Source organism: Anolis carolinensis, chromosome 3, assembly GCF_035594765.1.
Source record: "Anolis carolinensis isolate JA03-04 chromosome 3, rAnoCar3.1.pri, whole genome shotgun sequence".
NCBI lineage: Eukaryota > Metazoa > Chordata > Lepidosauria > Squamata > Dactyloidae > Anolis > Anolis carolinensis.
This window is the reverse complement of record NC_085843.1, coordinates 253,863,324-253,887,866: the sequence shown is the minus strand read 5'-3', so window position 1 is coordinate 253,887,866 and position 24,543 is coordinate 253,863,324. Positions and strand designations below refer to the sequence as shown.

At 36.3% G+C, this 24,543-nt stretch overlaps 1 protein-coding gene and 1 long non-coding RNA gene across 3 annotated transcripts in view; one reads left to right on the top strand and one right to left on the bottom strand.

Annotated features, from left to right (window-relative positions):
• The window catches only part of pls1 (plastin 1), a 70,562-nt gene that overhangs the window by 5,906 nt on the left and 40,113 nt on the right, over positions 1–24,543 (bottom strand). For both annotated transcript variants that reach the window (XM_008106205.2, XM_003218249.3), the window contains exons 4-14: positions 21,381–21,510; positions 19,881–20,013; positions 17,103–17,184; positions 14,888–15,053; positions 14,602–14,744; positions 12,690–12,785; positions 12,283–12,478; positions 5,312–5,390; positions 4,322–4,436; positions 2,053–2,186; positions 148–271 (exon numbers count right to left, since the gene is read on the bottom strand). In XM_008106205.2, coding sequence (XP_008104412.1) covers positions 148–271; positions 2,053–2,186; positions 4,322–4,436; positions 5,312–5,390; positions 12,283–12,478; positions 12,690–12,785; positions 14,602–14,744; positions 14,888–15,053; positions 17,103–17,184; positions 19,881–20,013; positions 21,381–21,510 — 1,398 coding nt within the window. The remainder of the gene's footprint in view (positions 1–147; positions 272–2,052; positions 2,187–4,321; positions 4,437–5,311; positions 5,391–12,282; positions 12,479–12,689; positions 12,786–14,601; positions 14,745–14,887; positions 15,054–17,102; positions 17,185–19,880; positions 20,014–21,380; positions 21,511–24,543) is intronic.
• Positions 1–24,543, top strand: part of LOC134297856 (uncharacterized) — a 43,569-nt gene that overhangs the window by 9,340 nt on the left and 9,686 nt on the right. Inside the window, exon 3 of the long non-coding RNA XR_010004733.1 lies at positions 23,747–23,785. This is a non-coding gene — a long non-coding RNA (uncharacterized LOC134297856). The remainder of the gene's footprint in view (positions 1–23,746; positions 23,786–24,543) is intronic.

Below are 24,543 nucleotides of genomic sequence, written 5' to 3'. Positions count from 1 at the left end.
ACATGCATAATCTTACACATGGTCTTCACTGCTCAAAACAGTATTGAAGGAAGGACTACTATAGTCTGTTATAAATCCAATCTCACAAAAGGTAATTGGATTCATTTCCATTTCCCACTTTTTTCCTCTAGATCATTTCTTTATTACCTTGAAGCTAGTTATTGAAGTGGTCTTATTTGCATTTGCAAGAGTTTGATTCACCCATTTAATAATTATGTCATCATTCACTTTCTCCCCCTCTCCAAGGTCTGATAGTACGTTCAGTGTGTATCTGCAATGGAAAGACAAAAACTGTATTCTTATAGTTTATTAAAATAAATTTAAAGTACAGATTTTAGCCAATTAAAACTGTAGAAGTTATAACTGCACTGGAAATGGAGAGCATAGACAATTCGACACAGAGAAAAACAAGATATGCCTTTACTGAATTTGACTTAATAACACTAGTACAGGATAGAGATTCAAACAGAAGAAAATCAAAGTACCATTCAACTCAACTGCTGGGTGACAAATAGACCAGAGAAAAATTTAGTTCCATCCCTATTTCCATCTTCTCTTTTGTAAACTCATCATAATTTTATTTCTTTAGGTCAGAAAAAAAGAATGTGTTAATGTTTGCAAGTTGGCTTAAGGTTGATAAATCCCCCAACCATCAAGTTAAAGATTTCCCTTGAATGTTCATGATGCTTCTTCCCATTCTAAACTGAACAATTTACCATTTCTCTTAGGGATTACCATGATTGTCCTTCAGCCTCTCAAAGTCCACAACCATGGCTGTGCTTATTGTGTACATAGCCCACAAATAATATGTGGCTCTCCCAGTGAGTCTACAATACCCCTTGAACCCATCATGTATTTTAACTTCATGTTTTATCTCATTAACTGAAAAATACCATGTTCTCCCATGTTTTATCCCATATATGTATGTGTGTAAAGTGTTCACATTTTTAAGGAAAACAGAAGTGCCTTCCCAAAAAAGAAGTAACTGTAGTTCAGAACATAATGATTTTTTTTCATATTCTTTAGGCCCTAAGTATAAACTTCCAAAGGCACATTTACTTTCTGAATCAAATATTCCACTTTCCTACTTCAGGGCTAATAAGCTCTGACATTTTAAACTGTGCAATCCTCACAACACAACACTTCATACACTGAGATGTTTAGGGTCGGCTCCCTGCACTAGCAGGTAAAGCTGTATCTACACTGCAGAATTAATGCAGTTTAATATGGCCTGAACTGCCATAACTCAGTGTTTGGTACCATGGGAGCGTAATATGGCTCTTCTCTGCCAAATAGTGCCGGTACTTCATCAAACTGCAGCTCCCATGATTCCATAGCATTGAGCCATGGCAGTTCAGGCAGTGTTAAACTGATTTTTCAGAGCTACTGTGGTGCTTTAGTGCTTGGGAAGTGGATTAGTGCTTGGGAAGTGGATTAGTGTTTGGGAAGTGGAAGATCCAGGTTCAAGTCTCCACAAAGCCACAAAACTCACTTGATAACATGAGTCGGACACACTCTTTCAATCTGAGCAACCTCACATTATTATTCAAAAGGTACAAGTGGGGAGAAGCATATATGCTGACTTGATCTTATTCAAGAAATGGAAAAAAGCAAATAAATAAGTAGTTAAAGCTGCAAGTACAGTAGAGTCTCACTTATCCAAGCCTTGCTTATCCAAGCCTCTGGATTATCCCAGCCATTTTTGTAGTCAATGTTTTCAATATATCATGATATTTTGGTGCTAAATTCGTAAATACAGTAATTACAACATAACATTACTGCGTATTGAACTACTTTTTCTGTCAAATTTGTTGTATAACATGATGTTTTGGTGCTTAATTTGTAAAATCATAACCTAATTTGCTGTTTAATAGGCTTTTCCTTAATCCCTCCTTATTATCCAAGATATTCGCTTATCCAAGCTTCTGCCGGCCCATTTAGCTTGGATAAGTGAGACTCTACTGTAACTATAAATGAAATTTGTAGTCTCGATTCATAGAACCTATTTTGATCTGTAAGAATTGTGTTTTGAGAGCTGTGATAAAACCTCACCTTCTCATTAACTGCCACACCAGGGCTAAGGTCAATGTTGGGTTGCCTTCATTGAGGTCCTGTCCACCAATGCCAACCAATGAGAATCTGGCCTGCTTCTTTCCCAGTTCCACTGCATAGTTACAGTTTTCAATCTAAAAGTAATTTGTTTATAGAAATTACAAACACATTTGAAATATTTTATTAAAATAATGTTTTGGAAAGAGCAAATCAGCCACAATACATGCATAGCAAGAACATCCTACAGTAAACGAGTAAACATCACCTACATTATTATAGCTTGAAAGTATTTTGAACAAAATGTTTTCTGTCATTTTCAGTAAGGCACCCGCTGTTTAGTTTGTCACCTCTACGCAGGCACACAAAGCTGTAGCAAGATGAACTTTATTTATTGCATTTATTGCAGACATGCTGATGCAATCTGAGAACATCTGTTTCTCCAGCCCTCCTTCATCATTCTCCCAATGTCAAAACTGCTACCAAAAAAACACATAAAGCTAGATCAGTGATTTCCAACTTGTGGTCCATGGACCACCAGTGGTCCCCAAGAACTAAAATATGGTCTGCAGACTCACAGTTACTACACCGGTGCAATGAGAGCGACTGGTCTCTTGACACCCTCTTATTTAATTATTATTTATTTATTTACAGTATTTATATTCCGCCCTTCTCATCCCGAAGGGGACTCAGGGCGGATCACATTGTACACATATAAGGCAAACATTCAATGCCATATAACATAGAACAGGGACAAAGACAGGCGCAGAGGCAATTCAAACCTTCTCCAGCCGAGGCAATGGAGATGTCGATAGGGGAGAGGCTGACTACACACGAAAGGTGCAACAACAAGCCTCTTGACTGCTGCTTCTCCTCCTCCTTCCCTCTTAGCGGAGCTGTTCCATGTGGTGCCTGGAAGCGGGGGCGCCTTGGTTTCTTTGTTTTTAGGCCTATTCCCGGGGTTATATGGGGTGCTGATTCAGAAAATTGCATTAGATAGACCACATCAGCTCCATATTATTAAATATGGTTTTCTGTGGGTGAGCAGATGGCGACTACTGGATGGCATATGTTCTGTATCAAAAACAAGAGCTGATGTGGTTTATCCAATGCAATTTTCTGAATCAGCACCCCAGATAACCAACCGAATCTAAAGTTGACCAAAAACTGATTTGTAACTCTTTTGGTACTAATGTTGGAGAGTGGTCCCTTGTCAAAGTGGTCCCTGGTTTAAAAAAGGTTGGGACACAAAAGAAAAGGACAGCAGACATAAAAAGACTTTATAAAAGGAGCTTGTCAGACACTTTCTTAAATATATTTTTAAATATTCCACTTGCATATACTGTATATACTTATTATTTTTCTCTATTATTATTGGTATTATTACATTTATTATTTTTCTCTATTATTGTTGCTACTGTTACATTTATTTTGCCCTATTTTTATTATTAATAATAATACATTTATTATTTCACTCTGATCTTATTATTATTATTATTATTGCATTTATTCTTTTACTCTATTATTACATGCATTATTTTCCTGTATTTATTATTATTATTATTATTATTATTATTATTATTACATGTATTATTTTACTCTATTATTATTAAAAGTATACATAAGCACATTTACATTGAAGAAGATGAGAATAATGATTTGATCTGAGTTGGACAGTCTTATCTTAAATTTGAGCTTTATGTAAATGTTCAAAAACATTTAACTTACTGATGCCTCAATTAATGCAATTTTATTGGTATCTATTTTTATTTCTGAAATTTACCACCCTCGTCTTATACTGGAGTCAATGTTTTCCCAGTTTTTTTGTGGTAAAATTAGGTACCTTGGCTTATATTCGGGTCGGCTTATACTCGAGTATATACAGTAACAATATCACATAATTTCAAATGCCTTAGCATTGCTAAACACTTGGCCATCCTGATTGGGGCTGATGGGATTTCCATTCCAGAAATTACTGAAAGCCCTTTTTACATTAGGGTTGATAAACATACATTTTCTATAGGCTTTTCCTAATCCTTATTCTTCACTCAATTACTCCACATGATACTCTAATTTTCAGGGGTTCTATTCCAAAGTGTCTATTTGGTTACTGCGATCTCTCTCTCTACCACATGCATCCACAGTGTAACCCTGATAATAATGTACTTTAAGCAGAGGTTATAATGGTACACCAACCCAATTTATGTAACTATAACTTAAGTAAATGATTAAGTGGCTACTGTAAATTCCAATATAGATTTTTTTTACCTACCTTTTTCATGTGACCCCCAAGAGCAGCATATGGTGGTTTGTTAACATGATTCCATTCTACTGGTACACGGATCATTTCATACAGCTGGAAGATTACTAAAGCATCTGAAAGGTCACTGGTCAGAGTGTAGAGAAAAGGTGGAAAAAATACATTTACAAGACCATCAGTCCATGGATATAGTCAGCAGTATGCTCAGTAAATTATTCTCAGGTTGAGTATCTAGCCCTTCTATATTTTCTCATTTCATTATTTACTTCGCATTACTCTCATGGATTAATAACAATGCTTCAAATTACTGTTCTATCATCAACCAATAAAAGACAAAATCTTATAGATTACACAAACAATAGAGAACCCATCAATCTGTTTAAGCACAGCCAACTGTGAGAGATGATGGGAGATGAAATCAAACTACTTCTGGCAGACCACATATATTTTCTATCTGTGAGTTATACTGCAAGTATTATTGCCACCCTTGATATACAATTCAAGAGGTATTTCAGCCAGGCTAGAAGGAATATACAACCCTAAGATTCCAATCTGCTTCCATAATTGCCAACTCTGTATTAACAAAGTGCATCCCAGAATACAGTTTAATATCATAACAGTTTATGGAGAATACTGAATTCACATCACCAAAATATGACTCTGCCCAAAATCCTTACCTAGTCCTTTCTGCGAGAAAATATGGTAATCCCATCCCTTTCTTCTTACCAGATCTATCCATCAGAAATTTGCACTGGTGCGTTAACACCTAGCAACTCATATGGCTTATGTGATGTTGCACAAAAGGGTGATGTTTCACAATAGTGGTGCTATGTTGACATATCAGTATTGATTGTAGGAGCTCTGTATTTAAGGCTTGCCAGAAGAATACAACATTTTAACACCACAGTAGTAAATTGGTGCTTCTCAAGAGCTTTTAATAAAAGATTATTGCACCCTACATCAGTCAAAAGGACAAATTGGCAAGAATACTGTACAAATTACCTGTACAAATGGTTAATGTAAGGGGTTACACCCAATGAATTCATCCAGTTTCTAAATGTGCGCTCTTCCTTACTTTCGCCTATAGCAAAAAGATGCAGAATATATTAGAACACACATTTGAATATCTGATATTTAATTGCCATTAGTCTGATAATATAAAAGAATATCTTCTCCCGAGGAGTGATCTGACAAACTGTCAACTATCACACCTGACTTGAAAAGCTGTCAAAAGTTGGATGGCAGGGTAAAAATGGAGAAAGGTTCAAAAGGCATGGTCCTTACCAAAGGATGTACATCCTTATGCTACAAAGGGATGCAGACACGCTAGTATACAAAGAAAAACAAAACTTTACTATTAGGTGGTAGGGAATGAAAGGGAGTAGATGGCAAGGAGAGAGAAAAAATAAAATGAAACCAAATGCAAGTGACTTAATTATATTCCAACCCTACTCCAAAAAGCTTGGGATATAAATGTGGGGTAATCCTTTTTCCTAAAATAACTATTTTGACTGAGAGAATGAGTGAGTTGTGGAAGGTTACCTGATGAATTGCATACTGAATATAAGTACTCTGAATCTGAGCTATTTAATCCAGTATACTAAATGATGGCTCAATATTAGATATTTACTAATACAGTTTTGTCAATGCCATGGTAATTTCATCTAACTACTTGTGTTTGTGTGGTTTAATTTAATTAAGCTCTATACTACATATTTCTATCTCGCTTCTCTTCATAATATATTGCTTGTTATTATGTAGTATCTCACAGAAATAGTGGCAGGGCCACCTGACAACTAACATAACAGAAACCAGCTAGTTGAAAGAATGCAGAACACATGTAGGTTAGCATTCTATTGGAATAAACTGGAATAAACCCATTAAAACTAACATTGTGTAAAAATATAGATAAATCTATTAAATTCAGTGGGTTCACTCTAGTCAAGACTAAAAGGGAATTTAGGCCATTTAGTGTTAAAACAGAAACTAATTAATGTATGACCAAACTACATGAGCAGTATTCCTAGCTATTCTCTTCTAGGCAAAACTGACTACAGTGAAAACAATGTTGTACAAAGTATCTGGCACATTCCCACAAAAAAATGAGACTCCCTGGATGAAAACATGTTCTTAATCAATAAAATTAAGTTTGAATATTCTGTTATGGACTAAATTATGTAGTACAAATTGGGCATCTCTTATCTGAAATGCTCCAAAAACCAAAAATGTCCATATGTGTGGTTGAGATAGTGACACCTTTGCTTTCTAAAGATTCAGTGTATACATACAAACTTTGTTTCCTGCACAAAAGTACTGTATTACAAATTACCTTCAAGCTATGTGTGTAATGCGTACATAAAAATAAATGAATTTCATATTTAGATTTTGGTCTTATCTCCAAAATAGGATACGTACATGCAAAATCCAATAAAATACAAAACACATCTGGACCCAGGCATTTCAGATAATGAACACTCAAGTTGCATGTGATTTTCACAGCACTGAACTATTCCTGCCATTTTGGCTAATGACATCTTGTTTAAAATCTCTCATCTATACGTGCAGCAGAAAAAGTTAGGAATTGCATGATAGAGATCTGAGGTGGAAAAGTTGGTTGCACCATTTCAAATGGGAGGTAAGGAATCACATTCTTTAATGCTCCACGAAGATTATAGCTAAGGAACATAGCCTTTTCACAATTTCCTCTGAAACTACAATGATGTATTCCTTTATTATTTTGGCCTTTTCAGTCATTCGTGCTTCATGGCAAATTAATTTATCTATACTATCACATATTAACTTTCTAACTTTATTTTTTAAATAAATCTGCCAAATTAATAGAGCTATATATGTCTGCTCAGAAAGAAGACACACATAATTTAATGGTGCTTACTCTTACTCTCAGGTACGTAAGGACAGCAGTGTAATCTAAATCAATGACATCTGAATGTGTATCAATCCAACATAAATTTCATTTTCAGCATAATTTAATCATTTTGATGTATTGTCGAAGGCTTTCATGGTTGGAATCACTGGGTTGCTGTGAGGTTTCTTGGCTGTAGGGCCAGGTTCCACTAGCATTCTCACCTAACATTTCACCTGCATTTGTGGCTGGCATCTTTAGAGGTTCTGAAGATTCCAGCCACAGATGCAGCCAAAACATTAGGAGGGAATGCTACTGAAACACAGCCATACAGCCCAGAAAATTCACAGCAACCTAGTTAATCTTTTTGGGTTTTTTTGAGATGGGAAGCAAAATAAGGCAGTTTTTATATGCAGGTATATGCACTGTATATATGCAGATCTCTATAAAAACTATACTTATGGCAGAATGGTTGGTGCTACTCAAATTCAGACATATTTTCCACCTACTGTATTTACTCATGAGAAAAAAACTGATAAAAATTGGACTACTAATGCCCCAACAGCCATAATGTATGTTCAACAATTAAAAGAGTTTTTTAACATTTATATGAGATAGAAATGTCTAATTGAAATATGTTTTGAACATTTTAAGACAACTAGCAAATGCTTCCAGCAAGCTTATTACAGAAAGCATAGAAATATACTAAAGGAAATATTCATAGATGCTAAAGGAAATATTCAGCTATTTCATTCACACTGAGAATTAAAATGGCATGCTGAACAATGCCAGAAAAATGTCCACTCTAGATAAATAGGAACAATAGCGTGCAAGTTGAAAAGAATACAATTTTGACTAAAAGGAGCTGTGGAACTAAAAATAACACGCTATATTTAATATGCCAGTCTAAATAACATTCTTTGTTATAAAGACACATTAGAATTCTTAGACTTTTCATACAGTTGAAAACTGGCCAGCATTTCCTTGCCTTCTCCATCCCCACTCTTTTTCCCTGACTCGGTTACATTATCCAGAATATACCTTCTGGGAACATATGTTATGTTTTATGTGTCAGATGAGAAAAATAATGGGGAAATCACAGAAACTGGGCCGTGTGTACAACATGCCCTATGGCATCTCTCTTCTGTGACCATTAAACCATGCTGAGAGAATATGCAAGAAGGAGCATGGGTTTCTAATCAACATGACAAATCCCCCCCTCTCTTTTAAGTTAGCAGAGTGGGTATGATATAAATGCCTAAGTAGCTTCAGGCAGAATTTTCCTTGTGACATTTCTTATGACAGCAAAAATCTCTGCCCTTCACTAATATAAATACTAACATGGGAGTAACAGTCTGGATTGTGAAAGAGTTCCTTAAATGTCTTTAGTATTTGATGGGTAACTCACAATTTCATAATAAGTGAAAAATTGTGAAATCTCAAATACTCTCACCTCCAAGGTTGTTCATGCTTTGTATTGTCAACGGATCTTATTTACACTAACGATATAGACAGAGAAAGAGGCTATAGTAGAACTGTCTTGCAGAGCCATGGAATTTGAGTATGTCCAGAAACCAGAGGAATCCAAATCCTAGAGCAGGTGGTTATGGCCACTTATTTGGGAGATAAAGAATGTATGAACCACCATGGCCAAATCAATTCTCCTTAAGAAGAGGCGCAACTGGAGCTCAGAAAGCACTGCTAGCCACAAGGCCTTCAGATAGAGCCTTCAAAGGGAGCTCTCTAATTATGGAGCTTTCTGAGAAAGGTTTGTATGACATCTTTTGTCAGCCACACATGTTTGATTTTGCCAGATACTTAAGGACTTTAAAGTTTCTATTACCTCTGTGGGCCATATTGTAAAAGGGAACTTTATATTTCTGTCTTTTAAGCTTATTATATCAAGACTATGTATAATGTTGTGAACTCTCTGTAGGTCCTTCTGAGGGCCAACAGGAAGTATATGAAGATTCCTATAACAGTTTCCATTGAGGTCAATATATGAATATTTCTATAAATCAATGTCATTTTATTGGGTTTAATCCAGAGTTACACTCAGCAGACGTGCAACTAGTGCTGGATGAATCAGGCAAAATTTGACACACCCTACTTCATGCTCCTGCAATTACTGAAAAGCTGTCCAAGAAGACTGCAGGGCCCTTCAAAACAATGTGGAAGACAGTACTTCGGACTAAGAGGGTTAAAACGAAATTGATGAAATTCACCACCCCGTTCCCTTTCTTTAGAGCAAAGATGGGCAACTAGGGGGCTAAAATTAGTCCCCAGGAGAATTTAGAAGGTCACACCATTCATTGCAATCATCCCTATTTTAGCTATTGGGCCATAATATATTTAGGATCAACAATTAAACGAGTTTTTAACATTTATCTAATATTAAAATGTTGATCAGATTTTTAGGACATTCGATTTTATACTCAGGAGAGACCTTTTTTGTCAAAAAGTAACCAGAAATCACTTCTGGTTTGCTTCATGAGTGCAGATTGGTCCAGGAGATGAAAGCATTGCAAAAATGCCACTTAGAGGGCATTTGAGGGCACCTTGGGGCAATTTTAAATCCTTACATGCAGCATGGGAGCTATATTTGGCCCCACCAACACCACTTATAGAGAGATGCCTCAACTTGAGTCTAGTTCCCCTGGTGTAGGAAAGGAGGCCTTCTTTTCTTATAGTGGCACATTTGGACCCAATCCATTATATTGGAAAGAATTTTCATCGAATTAGAAAGTCTCTATCCATTTTCTTGACTATTTTCCATTGTAAGACCCCAAACCATAGTTCCCACGACAACCTAATGATCTGTGTAAGCATAGGTCAAGCTGGCATTTATGTAAGGTTCTTTGAATGAATGAATGATTAATATTATTTTTGTTGTAATGTTTTTTCCTCAATTGTCACGGCATATTAAAAGAAAGATAGCAGTATAATCAATGCAGGAAGACAAATAGGAATAAAGCAGTCAGAATAATAAAGGGAAGCTTGGGAGAGAAGGGAGATAAACACATTTACAAGCTAAAGAAAAATACTAAATACAGTACCTACATTAGGAGGGGTCAAATCTGCATTTCATGAAGAAAAATAGGAAAATTATGAATTGTCAGATTATGACAGCTCACCTAAGAAACAACTATTAAGAAATGAATGTATTCACCATTCATATAATATTATTTTAAATAAACTACTGCCACAAAATAGAGCCGTTGAGGTCCAAACTAGATGAGATGCTGGGAGATTTGTGATTAGATCTCCTTCCCACCTTTATCACAATTCTTATCCTCCCCACCCACATACTATCAAAACAGCCTTGAACTGTATTTCAGGAGGAAATGATTTGGCCTTTTCTCCCATTCTGTTTTATCTAAAGTGTCTCCTGTGGTGTAGAGGAATACTTCCTAATTAGGCTTTTATCACACATTGAACTGCCTCATTCACTGGATTTTATGAAGGCTCCATGTAACAGTGTCTTCTATTCATAGCCCTCCTTTTTCCCCACCATCCTTTTCCTTCTCACAGAACATTAAACTGGAAAAGATAGAACAGCAGCATAGCACATTCTAAATACTAGTATTAGGAGCCCTCAATCGGGAAATGTTTATAGATACCATGCAGGTAAGGAGGTTTCCCTTATGAAATAAACAGCAGCTTCATGGCAGCAATTTAGATCCGAATATAATGAGGTGGAAGACTGGTTAAATAACCACCACTTTTTGTGTTCCCTGAACCAAGTCTAGCCTGCTCTAAAAGCAGGAGAAATAGTCAACAGGTCCCCCACTGCTGTCTAATTTGGACCAGAGGCGAGGCAAAGCACTGCCAATATCATGTTTCAGCTGAAGTACACTTCTGCAGATAGTTCAATCTGTATAATTATAAATACTTATATAATTTTAAAGGGTATGTTTTATGACTACATTGGATGTGCCTTGCATTTAATGTACATATGTTAATGCAAAAATTCAGCGGCTAGGGAAGAGTCATTATTGGCATCATAACAAGTAGAGAAGCTGACTTTAACCCTTGCCTTCCTTGCTGCGGTCTTGAGAAAACGAACACTGTAAAGCTATTTACATGGGGCAGGGATCACCCACTGGCCCCAAACAGGTCATGCATAGAGAAAGGGAAGGAATGTAATGTAATAATTGATCAATTAGTGCTGGGCAGTTTCTTTTCATTTTTCTTGAATGCTGGCCAGATCTCAACTCTAAATACTTAGCTACTGTGTGTTTAAATAATGGAAAAATTCCTCTTTGAGAGACTGGCCAAAGATTTAGTACAGACAAAAAAAAAAGCCCACTCTACAAAATTAATTAACCTAGACATTTTGCTATCATTAGATGTAGTGATAGTTCTTGGTTTAGATGGCTTGGAAACTGAATTATTTCTTTAAAAAAAAGATAAGAATACAATAGGAAACCGACCCTAGTAAACAAATTGTACTTTCATGATCAGAGGGTAGTGTATTTATGAATATGAATTACTGCCATGATTATTATCATTATTTACATCATATTTATTTATTTATTTATTTAACCTTTCACCTTCATCTTTCACCTTGGTCTTTCTCTCCATTTTTACTACAACAACTAGGTGTGGCATGTTAGGCTGAGAGACAAAGAGTTGTCACTGTTGCATGATTTGAATTTAGGCCTTCTAAGTCCTAATCCATCACTCTTAAAACTGTATAAGGGCTAGTTGTGTTTTTGTCTCCAGTTTGTTAAGTGTCATAGAAGCATAGTCAGTCACTGTTAAAAGCATAATGCTTAACTACTAGACAGACCCATGGATCTATTCCAGCATGGTTTTATTTAGGTCTATTTTTACATCACACAGCAGTACTTAGCTGGAGTCTAATTCTCTGTCAAAGTGTCTTTGAAGGAGAATGTCAAGGAAATTCTGAATCGACCTATTGGTTGGACATTATTCGGGTTCTAACAGATGTATAAAAAGAATCACTCTCCTATGTGTGTATATGTGTGTGTTTGCAAACATGTGACTTCATAGCTGTAGGGTCAATTGTGTGGCATCAATTTATTAAAAATGCCCAAATGTATTTGTAATTTCCTAATGACAAATAAAACATGTAGATGGAACTCACCTTCTAGTAAATTGACATCATAAGAAGAACTTTCAGGCTTTTGCAGTGCAGGGTAGGTGTTAAAGAGATTTGCAACAAAGGCCATGTTAAGTTTGGGGTTGCCTGCAACCACATCTGTTGGAGTCACAAACTGTTTGCAGCCCAATTTGTCTGCTTGTTGAAGCATATATTCGGCCCTCTTCAAGTCATTTTGCTCCTAGAAAAAATATAACTCGTGCTTCTTAGAAAAAAATATAATATTTTTATATGACTATGTAAAACTATATTAGATTTAAAATATAGTTCTATATTCTGGGATTAAATGGGGATCATATAGTCCCAATTAAACCCAGAACAGCCAGATTTAGCCTGTTTACTTAAGCAAATTGTTGTTGTTTGGTACAAGTATATTTTGCAAATACACTTACATCAAGGCCTGAATGATCAATGTCAATGGCAGCCTCGCCATTGTTGCCTCCTTTGGGTGCAATTTGATTGAGCAGATGAAAGTAGGCCTTTGAGTCCTGGAAAAAACAATGCAAAGCATTAGTCCAGACCGGCCAGTGACATTTTGGTACAGCAGGAGGTGTGGGGACAAGTAAAAGCTTACATTTTCTTCTTTTATCATGTGCTCTTATTTGTCCTATAGGTCTATGTAGTTTTGTGCATACAACTGATTGGGGAAGAGATTTTCCCAGGGTGGGAAAGAAAAAGTAGATTTCTCTCTCGTATACCTTGTGCGCAGGACCGTAGCCAGAAAAAAAATTTTTGGGGGGAGGGGTTGAAAATTTCGGGGGGGGGGGTTGAACCCCTGGCACCCCCCACCCCCGCTATAAATCGGTCAATATCTGTTTGAGATAGTGCCTGGAGGGACTCCTAATGTTTTGCGTCTCATAGATTTAGTAAACCAGGTTTTTTTTATAACCTGAAAAATTTCGGGGGGGGGGGGGGGTTGAACCCCTAACCCCCCCCCCCCCTCGCCTGCTTGTGCGTATAAAAGAAGCCGCTTTGCCACTTCCTTTGCAGTGTTGTTACTGCTTCCTTCCCACTCACACTATATTCACTTAGTATTGTCCCAGCATTAAGCATGCTTTTGTTTCTTGTATTCTGTCTAAATTTTGGTGGTGTGGCATAAGGACTGGATCTGTGTGGGGTAACAGGACCAGAGTGCTTTGATGATCTTCCCCATTATGGGGTCCCCTAATGGGGTCTTTGGATATGACAGTAAGGTTGAGACCCAGTTTGAGGACAGAATGGCACGTCTCACCATTAGATGACAAGGAAGTAAATGGGCTGTCCAGCCATGCGGATTCCACAGTTAACACTCTAGTTTTCCCCTAGCAATTTGGCCAGAGGCAAAAGATTTCAAATAACAGTGAAGTTTTTGATCCATATCAGACCAACCCTATGCAGCTGTTATGAATAAAGTTTCTGTACCCAAAAAAGCTATTGATGAATCCATTTCCTCTCTGTGAGATGACCTCATACCTAGAGCAGCAAATCTCACAACAGACCCCAATATTCACAGCCACATGCATAAAAAGGAGACTCCTGCGGGCACCAGTTGCAATAGCAGGAACATGGCCACATAGCCTGAAAAACTCACAGCAACCCGATTACAGAATTACTTAACATGGTAGTCCAACATAACCCAACCAGAAAACAAAAGTAAGCTATTTCTGTACTGAAATGCTTCGAACTAAAGGAACAATAACAGAATTAATATTAGAAATCTACCTGATTCAAAGAAAACAGTGAGTACAAAGGATGAGTATGCCATGCTTCCGTTTTTAGTCATATCCAGTTGATTTGTTATGCAGTAACAATATCAAGCAGGGGAATATTCTGTAGTAGAGCAACCTTCACATCAACAGCCTTGCTGACTCACTGCAGCACAAGCAGAGAATTTGCAACGAGGATTTATTTATTTTTCCTCACATTAACTTCAACAGGACAGAAAAAATTACCCTGTTTCCAGGGCTGCTGTACCCTAGGGCCAACACAAGGATATGTTGGAGGGTTAAGTCCTGCAGGTTGACGTGTGCGGCTGGAAACACTCCTGCATCATAAACAGTAATAGATCATCTAAGCTGTTTCATCTGGTTTCTTGGAAAGATAGGATTGTTCCTTTAACCATTTATTGGCACAGAATATTTACATGAATTAATTACATCTTTTATATTTTGATCATGGGTGGCAATGTTGTTCCAAAAAGGATACTTTCATCAGGGTTTACTGCAGGTAAACAAGATTCCTGGAATGGTCTGGGTCCGTTTAGTTCAAAAATTTCAAATAAAAATAATTGGTTTGATTTTATTAGGGAGTTAGATCAAGATATACCTTAATGTCTTGACTAAAGTTGCTTATTTTCTTCCATCCAGCATTATTCAGATGATAGTTAACCCAGCGTAGCAGGAGCTCTTCTGGAGATAGTTTTATTAATTGTTCTAATTCTTCCTCATCACTTAGCAAACCAATAAGAGCTATAAAATAATTAACAAAAATGATTACAGTCATTTTTATTATTTAATGTCTTCTTTTTCTCAAGTTACAGAAAGTACACATGAAGATATGCTTCATCACAGATTTCAGATATCAGAATTCCTGATGGTACTTAATTTCTTACCTTCATTTCTGGATATTTCTATATCAGCAAAAAGCCCGACTTTAATAATTTGCCACAACAATCCTAACACCAAATGTGGTTTGCCATCCTTTAGATCTTGTGATCCAATATTGACTACAGTACAACCAATAGCTGATGCAGAATTCAGCGCAAGATCTAGGTTTTCCTAGAAGAAAAAGGAAAATGCAAGCAGTTGGAATTTGGGATTTGTTTTATCACTGAAGAGCAACAACTATCATTTCAAAACATATAACTCTATGAAAGAGATGTAGAACAAACTGACAAGGGATATATATTGCATTAGAGCAGTGGTTCTCAACCTGTGGGTCCCCAGGTGTTTTGGCCTACAACTCCCAGAAATCCCAGCCAGTTTACCAACTGTTAGGATTTCTGGGAGTTGAAGGCCAAAACATCTGGGTATCCACAGGTTGAGAACCACTGCATTAGAACTTTTAACAAGATGATGTGGGATGAAATTTTTGTCAAGGTCCTTAGACCTTGATAATAGTGCATGAGTCTTTCCATAATGTTCAATCTTTTACCCTGAAACGCCTGTGATGCTCAAAACATCAGAAAGCCATTGCTATTCTTACCATCTAGACTTCTTTCTTTCTTTCTTTCTTTCTTTCTTTCTATATATATATATATATATATATATATATATATATATATATACATACAGTAGAGTCTCACTTACCCAACACTCGCTTATCCAACGTTCTGGATTACCCAACACATTTTTGTAGTCAATGTTTTCAATACATCGTGATATTTTGGTGCTAAATTCGTAAATACAGTAATTACTACATAGCATTACTGTGTATTGTACTACTTTTTCTGTCAAATTGTTGTATAACATGATGTTTTGGTGCTTAATTTGTAAAATCATAACCTAATTTGAAGTTTAATAGGCTTTTCCTTAATCTCTCCATATTATCCAACATATTCGCTTATTCAATGTTCTGACGGCCCGTTTACGTTGGATAAGCGAGACTCTACTGTGTATGTGTATATATATATACACACACACACACACACACACACACATATACATACAGGTAACTGCCAGATGGCATTCATAGTTGGTATTTCCAGGTGGATGACTCCTTCAACCAGAGCCATTGGGCCAAGTGTGCTACCCACTTTAAGTGGCACAGAGTGAAGGACAACACTTGATAGCCCAACACTATTGGGAAGAGAGAAGAGCATATGAATTGTAAAATTAATGCATTAGGATGACTATCCCAACACACTTCGATAGAAATATTGTGCCCCATCTTGACGCCCACATAGCGAGTGGGTTGAAAGATAATGGCATTATTATCAAGTATGTAAAAGTGCATATTTGTATACTGCTGATATAAAAAGAACCAAGCTGAATCTGAACACACAGAAGGAAAAAGCAGCTTGGTCAAAGAAGCAAACATTATACTGGAGAAAAATTATAATAGCTAAGCTGGCCAGAATAGGAGGGAAAGAAAATAAGGGCTTAATAAATATTTGAATATATGTTGAAAGGAGAGATAACAGAAGAACATCCCAGTAATGCCTTCACAGAAGGTCATTAAGTCTAATAACCCAGGCAGACAGGTTATGTAATGTTATGAAATTGTATTAATAGCAACGTAAATCATCGGTTTATAGATGTCTTATTGTAGGTTATTTAGTTAATTGTGCACACAATTTTATGAGCTTCTGAGATCATTGGTCATTTCACTAGGGTGTGTGAGCAATTATTTGAGATAGTAATATAATCTAGCTGAGGAAGGAAGTGAAACTGTGTCTGTGTTGTAAACTATACCCATAAAATACTAGGGCACTCATACAATATCAAACCATTCTACAGTTGCAAGGACTATCAATGCCTTATTTGGGAGATTTATTATTAGATTCCTCCAGGTTTCTCCATAAATGTAATATCTCTGTAACAAAAGTGCTACTGGAGTACTGCAAACGACTTTGCAAACAAAACAGGCAGAAAGCACTCTGCAGCTTTCCATCATCGCAGTTTCACTTACATTACATGTCAAGTGGTGCTTTTTATAGGGAATAAAGTAACACAGGTACATACTGTATAAGAACTCCAAACAACTAGGTATTTAATCAGAACACTTCATTATTGTTACTGTTAATTTTCCAATATTGTTTTTTCTTTATTTTTAACAAACTTTTGATTTAGATTTAAGAACTCAAATTCGGGTTGTACTGTACTTACAGATATTGTGAATGGGGTAAGCTTCTTCTTATTAATAACTCTTTCATCAATTGTGTCTGGTTGGGATAGGTTAATCATTTTGCTGGGGAAGTAAAGGTCAGTATTTAACCATATATTTCTGAAAATAGTTATCAGATGAATATAAAAGATAAATGCATCTTTTAACAATTAAAAAGATCTTGACAAGAAAACAATACTGTACAGTGGAATGTAATGTTCAATGGATATTGTGCCTTCCAAATATTCAGGCATTTGCACAACAGTCTACATATAAGGAAAGTGAAACTTCCCTTCGTGACTGATGGAATTATCAGAACTACCAGGGTACTTTCAACGCACACAAAAAGTTGAAACTAATCCACTGAGAGTTTGTTGACATATCCATGTTCAACTTCAGTGACTGTACAATAAATAAATGTTGTGCATCACTGAACAAGCCCTTCGAGATTCATAATCTATGACAGATCTTCTGAAGCACCACTCTCAAAACTCAAATACAGTGCTTTTAGTGGTGAGAGCTTCAACATTCAGCTGACAATCATCTAGGGTTCCCAGACATGTAAATCAACATGTAAATGTTCCAGTATTTAATACAATGTATTCTAATAACTAAAATTAACTCCACTTCTTCCTAGAAAAAAACAAGGTCATGAAATTTGTCTCCTTTCTTTCGTGTCAGAAGCAACCTGAATTGCTTCTGGAGTGAGAGAATTGGCCGTCTGCAAGGACGTTGCCCAGAGGACGCCTGGATGTTTTGATGTTTTACCATCCTTGTGAGAGGCTTCTCTCATGTCCCCGCATGAAGCAGGAGCTGATAGAGGGAGCTTTCCCGGGGTGGGATTCAAACCTGGCAGCCTTCAGGTCAGCAACCCAACCTTCAAGTCACAAGGCTTTTATCCCCTAGCAACAGATGCCAAACAAAACTGCCAAAACGCTCCAAAGTACTGATGGACTGCGCGAAAGAAAGAGCTGTAATTTTTCATTTAGTATAATCTGACTATCATTTAGAGATGCAGTTCATGGAATTTGAGTATTTTACTAAAAAATAGAATCTATCAGATTACACCAAAGGCCAGCAGATCTTAAGGTGACCACCAAAACAGAATACTTTGCACACTTTTTATTCATGAAATATAGTGAATTCCAAAATTCAATAATTCAAGTTATATTGAAGAACCGGTTTATTCACAATAAATATGTTATATCTAAATATGTAATGCACATGAGCTTTGCTGAAGCAGAAAAGGGTCCAAAAACCCACTTCCCAAATTGGTCTATTGCAGTGGTTCTCAACCTGTGGGTCCCCAGGTGTTTTGGCCTACAACTCTCAGAAATCCCTTCCAGTTTACCAGCTGTTAGGATTTCTGGTAGTTGAAGGCCAAAACATCTGAGGACCCACAAGTTGAGAACCACTGGTCTATTGGCTGCTATTTAGGAGCCCAGTATAAATAAAACCAGCATTTCATTAATGTTGTTTTCCATAAACTGGTATTCACTGGCATATTGATTCTAAACAGTGAGGTTCCATATACAGGCAATCTCCAAGTTACAAACTTACAAACAACTCATAGTTAAGAACAGAGGTGAGGCAACAGGAAGTGAGGGAAATCTATCTCTAGGAAGGGAAAGTCACTTCTGAAAGAATGATCAAGGGGGAAAGGCATCTCAACTGAAGCTTGCTCACCAATCCTTGTTTCCACAATAAGCCAATTTTTTCAAAATCCAATTGTCACAGGAGCAGAAAGTGAGGTGAAATCTTCTGAACAGGTACACAGACGACATAACAAACACTGCAGGGGTGTTAATCCTTCTCTGCCCTATCCAAAGCTAATGAATATATGTTTTTGGCTGGAGGTACACTGTAAGAATATTTTGGTTCCAACTTACAAACAAATGCAACTTAAGAGTAAACCTACAGAACCCTATCTTGTTCCTAACATGGAGACTGCCTGTATACATTAGCAAATCTATCCTTCATGATTTCATCTATTTTATTGTAGTATAGACTTTACCACTTCTGATGGTAGCAATCTACAAAAATAATTAGCTTTCCAAGTACAATTCTTTGCTGCTCAGGAATTTGAGGGTGTGTATCTCTCATGTGTGTAAAGGGTACCCTAGTCAATATGTTCAACACACTTATATGTATAAACCTGTATATGCAAACATTCTTGACACTGCAGGTAGGTGTACAAATAAATGAGATAAATACCAGCGATTCAGAAAACACATGGACTTTTAAATTATTACTGAAAATCACTTTTAAGAGCAAACTATGGTAGTGTCTATGGCAATACAGCTAAAATGATACCAATAAGGGAGAAAAAAACACCTAGAAGCATAAAACAAAACAAAAACTAAGTCTCCAAATATAGTTCAATAAGGACTGAGTGTGCTCTCGGATGAAGACATGCTGAATGCATGGAAGAACAGAAAAGGGTTGAATGGTTTGCTATACAGGGAAAGCTGGAAAAAACTAAACAAGTATGCCCTGCTTTCCAGGAGGAATCATAACATTTTGTTGAAAGACTCATTGTTACACTTGATTAAAGAGTATGTGAAAACATGCTAACATCTCAGAATGAAGACACTATTTGGTTTAATTCCTTCCTACTAACTTAAAGAATTAAAACGTTTAAGATTCCTACTGAATTCAGTGAGACTCAACAGTGTTTGACTTTAGCTGGATTGCACCAAATGTGTTTCAATATGGCAATTCAGCAGTCAATTTGCTTTTCTAGTTAACATTTTAAAATATAAAAGGGACACTGAACATACCAAAGGAGGATGCCATCAGCAAGTGACTTGAAAAGGCTATCATCTGATGGATTCATAGGGAGAAGGTGTTTGCAGTCAGGGTCATCTTTAAGAGTTTTATTTATCCAGTTAACAAATGCAACCTTTTCTTCCTCTGCAAAAGAAATAAAAAGAAACACAAAACAAAAGGTTAACTTAATCTTAAAGGCTGAACAAATATCACAAAATATAATTACAGAACTGGAAAGAACTCAGTGGATCAACAAATCCAAGCCCCGTCCTTCAAAAATAGTGATGTTTGTGTTTGAACTCATACATTTAAATTAAGGCACATCAAAAGGGCATTAGAAATGTTATGACCTCCTGATTGAGAAACCTTGATATATAGACCCTTTCAAACTCTTCTCCATTACCATATGTTAAGCACTATATGTTAAGCACAGTTGCATCTTCAAGTAGGAAAATTTAGGTACGCTTTATGCGGGAGGCTAATTTAACTAATTTACAACATCATAAAACTGCCAGCAAAACACGAGGAAAGGAATGAGGAAGTACAGCCACTAGTGGACAATGAAGCAACAGCTCCTCCTGTGGCCAGAATCGTGAAGCTGGAAAAAAAAATGTTAAATGCCTCTGTGTCTGTCTATATATGTTGTTTGTCTGTTGGCATTGAATGTTTGCCATACATGTGTTCATTGTAATCCGCCCTGAGTCCCCTTCAGGGTGAGAAGGGCGGAATATAAATACTGTAAATAAATATACTACTAGTACAATCTAATCCATGCAAATCTAAGCTACATATATTTTCAAACATGACCTTGGTAACTAGAGGTTGGCTTTCTTTGGATAAAGTTTTAATAATACAAGACTGGCTACTTCCCCAAGATTCAGTCTTTTTTATGATTCGAATAAACTGAGAGCAAGGTTTATACTGTAATTACACAAATAATACCATGCAGTAAGGAGTGCTGGCTCTCACAATGCAGTGAGAACCAGTAGTGATTTGTAGCATATCTATAGCACATTTGTAGGATATCTGTAGTCTTTCTAGTATGTTTCCTCTCTAATTCTCTAAATGAACCAGCAAATGTAGTAGGATGGTACTATATAACTCGAGAACCAGTGTTCAAATCCCAACTCAGCCATGGAAACTCGCTAGTTAAATTTGAACAACTCATGTTCACTCAGTCACAGAGGAAGGCAAACCTTAGGAAACTGTAAGCTGGAGGCGACTTGAAGGCAACTAATAACAAAAACAACAGGGTGTATATATTTCTGAATATTAGATTCTAAAGAATTTTTACTGCGAACTACGTAAGGCTGTAAAATTAATAATTTAAACATTATTTTATCTGCACTGTTTGTTCTAGTAAACGCATCAGATTTAGCAGGCAAAATAGTAAAAAAAATTGAAGTCAACATTTTAATCATAGAGATACAGTAATGTTATTGGAATAAATGCAAATATAAGATTATTGTTTTATAGATTATTCTTCTTTGAACAAAGGATTGATTATTTACCTGAATACGAATGCTGGGTCCCTTCACTAGAAATTGATGATGTTCCTCCGATTGCAGTAATTCCCTTTTTTTTATTTATGGATTTTCGGAATGATTTGCTAATATCTTTACTCTTCAGTTCCTGAATAACCTGGAATAAAAGAGTGAATTATTCAAATACAGTTCCTGAATGCTAGGTATATTACACTCAATAGCCTAGTGCAAAACTTTGCACCCTCCCATTCCTTTATTTCCCTTCCAAATAATTATCCCAACCACTAGATCTTAAAATCTGTCTTACAGAATGAGCTAAGAAAAAATGCAAAAAAAAAAAAAAAGAAGAAGAAGAAGAAGAAGAAGGGGCAAAAACAATTGATAGCAAAGCGGAATTGATAGCAAAAGCGGAATTGTACAGAGAAAATTGATAGCAAAGCGGAATTGTACATTTAAATAATACAGGAAGACATCACTAATGCAGCAATATTACACTGATTAATAAAATATTTTTCCCAATAAGATACATAGATGAAACATAACCATCTTTAGAATTTGCTCCCTCTTATGTTTTTTAATGCAAATAAGTTTAGGTCATTTCACATTGTTATTATCACTAGACTGAACTCACATAATAGCTAATCAGCTATTTAGCCATTAAGCCTTTTTCTCATTCAGACATTACTGAAGATTGCTAATTACAGATCGCATGAATATTCTCCCATCATCCCATATAATTATAGCTCTTCCTATCTGGAGAAAGTTGAGAGACACTGGATAGCTCCATCTTGTATTAGGCTACATTACTAATTCATTATTATTCTTTAAAAGATGTGACATTTGAAATGCTTTTAAATACCGCAAATCAGCTCGGAGGTACTTCCAGATGAGGCTTTTAGCATGCAAATACTCTGCCTCACGCACTGGATTTTATGGAACGTCCAGGTGGCTGTTCTATGAATTGTATCTCTCTTGCATGTTTATACTGCTTCCCCCCATTTTTTTCTTTCCACAAAAATTTTGTTAATATCAAATAGAGTAGAATTTATGATGAGAGTTTGTGCTAGGGCCAAGATCTTACTGTCACTGCCAAACACCATTATGCCATGAGTAGAAATCTATGTGAAGACAGGAAGAACACAGCTTTGAGGACAGGAAGGAAGAAAGAAGCTGAGAGCTTAAAGTCACTTATTCCTCAAATTTCCGATTCCTAGGGAGGTCCAGATCCAAACCAATATTATTTGAAAAACACCACAGAGTCAGAAATTTCATTCTCTTGTCCTACTACCTTTCCTTACCTCCACGAAAGCAGAAAGAGTATAACAATTTATCTGGTTCATGAACACTATGCCCTTAATTGTGGCCCCAGCACCCTCCACCCGAAGTTACTTAAATTTCCTATCACCTGACAAAAAGAAACATTAATGGCAGGACTCAACCATAAAGTTTCAATAGCTGTCAGAAGAATATTTTCATAGCTAAAGTGTGTGTGTAGATCAACCGCAACCATTCCTGGAGGTGTCTGGCCCTCTCCATGATATCATTCCAGTAGCAGGTGAAGAGTCTTTGTTTAATGGGTCTTTAGGAACTAGCTTTGAGGGTTAAGAGTCTCTTTTTTATGGTTAAATTTTATCTAAGGTTTAATCATATTATTAACAATTGATTTCATCAAGTGCATATACACACTAAAAAGCCATCACATAGTCATATAGTAAGGTAAAGCAGGGCCATAACCAAGAAATTTTTTGGGGTGAAACATTTTTATAGCGAATCATGAAGAGTAGTTCCATAACGCAAAATAATTTAGAAATCAGGCTCCATCGATAAACTTCAGTGGACACTCAAAACAAATAAACTTCAGTGGACACTCATGGGGATTTGGTTAACCAATTCATGAGTAAACCAGGTTTTTTAAAATACCTGAACAATTTCGGGGGGGGGGGGTTGAACCCCTAACCTTCCCCCCTTGGCTACAGCCCTGAGGTAAAGGTTTTTCCCTGACATTAAGTCTAGTCCTCTCCGACTCTCAATTTCTAAGCCAAAGAACCGTCGTTGTCCGTACATGCCTCCAAGGTCATGTGACCAGCATGACTGCATGGAGTGCCATTACCTTCCCGCCGGAGCGGTACCTACTACTCACGTTTGCATGTTTTAGAAGTAAAGCATAAATTTACAATTCTTGTGACAGCATCTTATCATTCTATTTAATTGACTCCCTGTTGTCACTCCAGGATAACTAAATAAAGACTAGAAACCAACCTTAACTATATACTTTGTTTTATAGGACTTTTCCATTTGTATTTGTTAACTTTATAAAATAAACCAGAAATATTAAAAAGTTTTTATTTAATTGTCAAAACTGTTAATACCCGATCCCTTTTTTATTTTTTCAGATTCAATAAAAATTGTATCCAATTGTTCTGGAAGTTCTGGTAAGCAGCTGTTACTGCATTTTGGAAGAAATGTCTTTTTTCCCTATACTTCTGTCAGCTAAACCCGTAGAAATACCTCTGGTTTGAGTGATACTTTTTTTAGCACTTCGGTTCTTTAATTGTTTTAAGTCTGAGCATATCATTTTCAAATATAAATAAATAAATATCTTTATATCTCAACCATTCTTCCTCTTTGAGGGATAAGAGATTTTAAGAATGTGCTGCACTTTAAACTTTATGCTCTATGTAGTGAGCTTCTTAAAATGTCCACTGCTTTTAGTGTACATCTGTATCTCCCTCTATTTCATGCTCCAGCTGCATTTAAAAGGTTCTTTGGAAATCTTGGATGGCCTCACATAAAAGATTCCTGCAACAACAAATTTTGGCATGAGCTTTGATACCTAAGAAACTAAGAATTTTATAAGACGCATTTCATTAAAGGATATTCTGTTTATTCTTTAAAAAGTTACTAATTAAACTTTTAAATTATTATTTTAGGGCATATTGAGAGAAACTCCCTGCTTACTTAATTAAATGCAGCAGCAGCACTGCAAGCAGCACACCAAGGCAGGGGTTGGAGCCATATAGCTATTCCTTTAGTAGCATAGCAAAGAAATCAGTACTACTCACATTCCTTGTGTGCAGATACATTACATGAAGATAATACACCACATAGAGATGTGCTATATAAGAGAAAGCTACAGTATGTAACACAATAAGCTCTGAAAAGTATAGTTTAGTAATGACCTCATATTTCA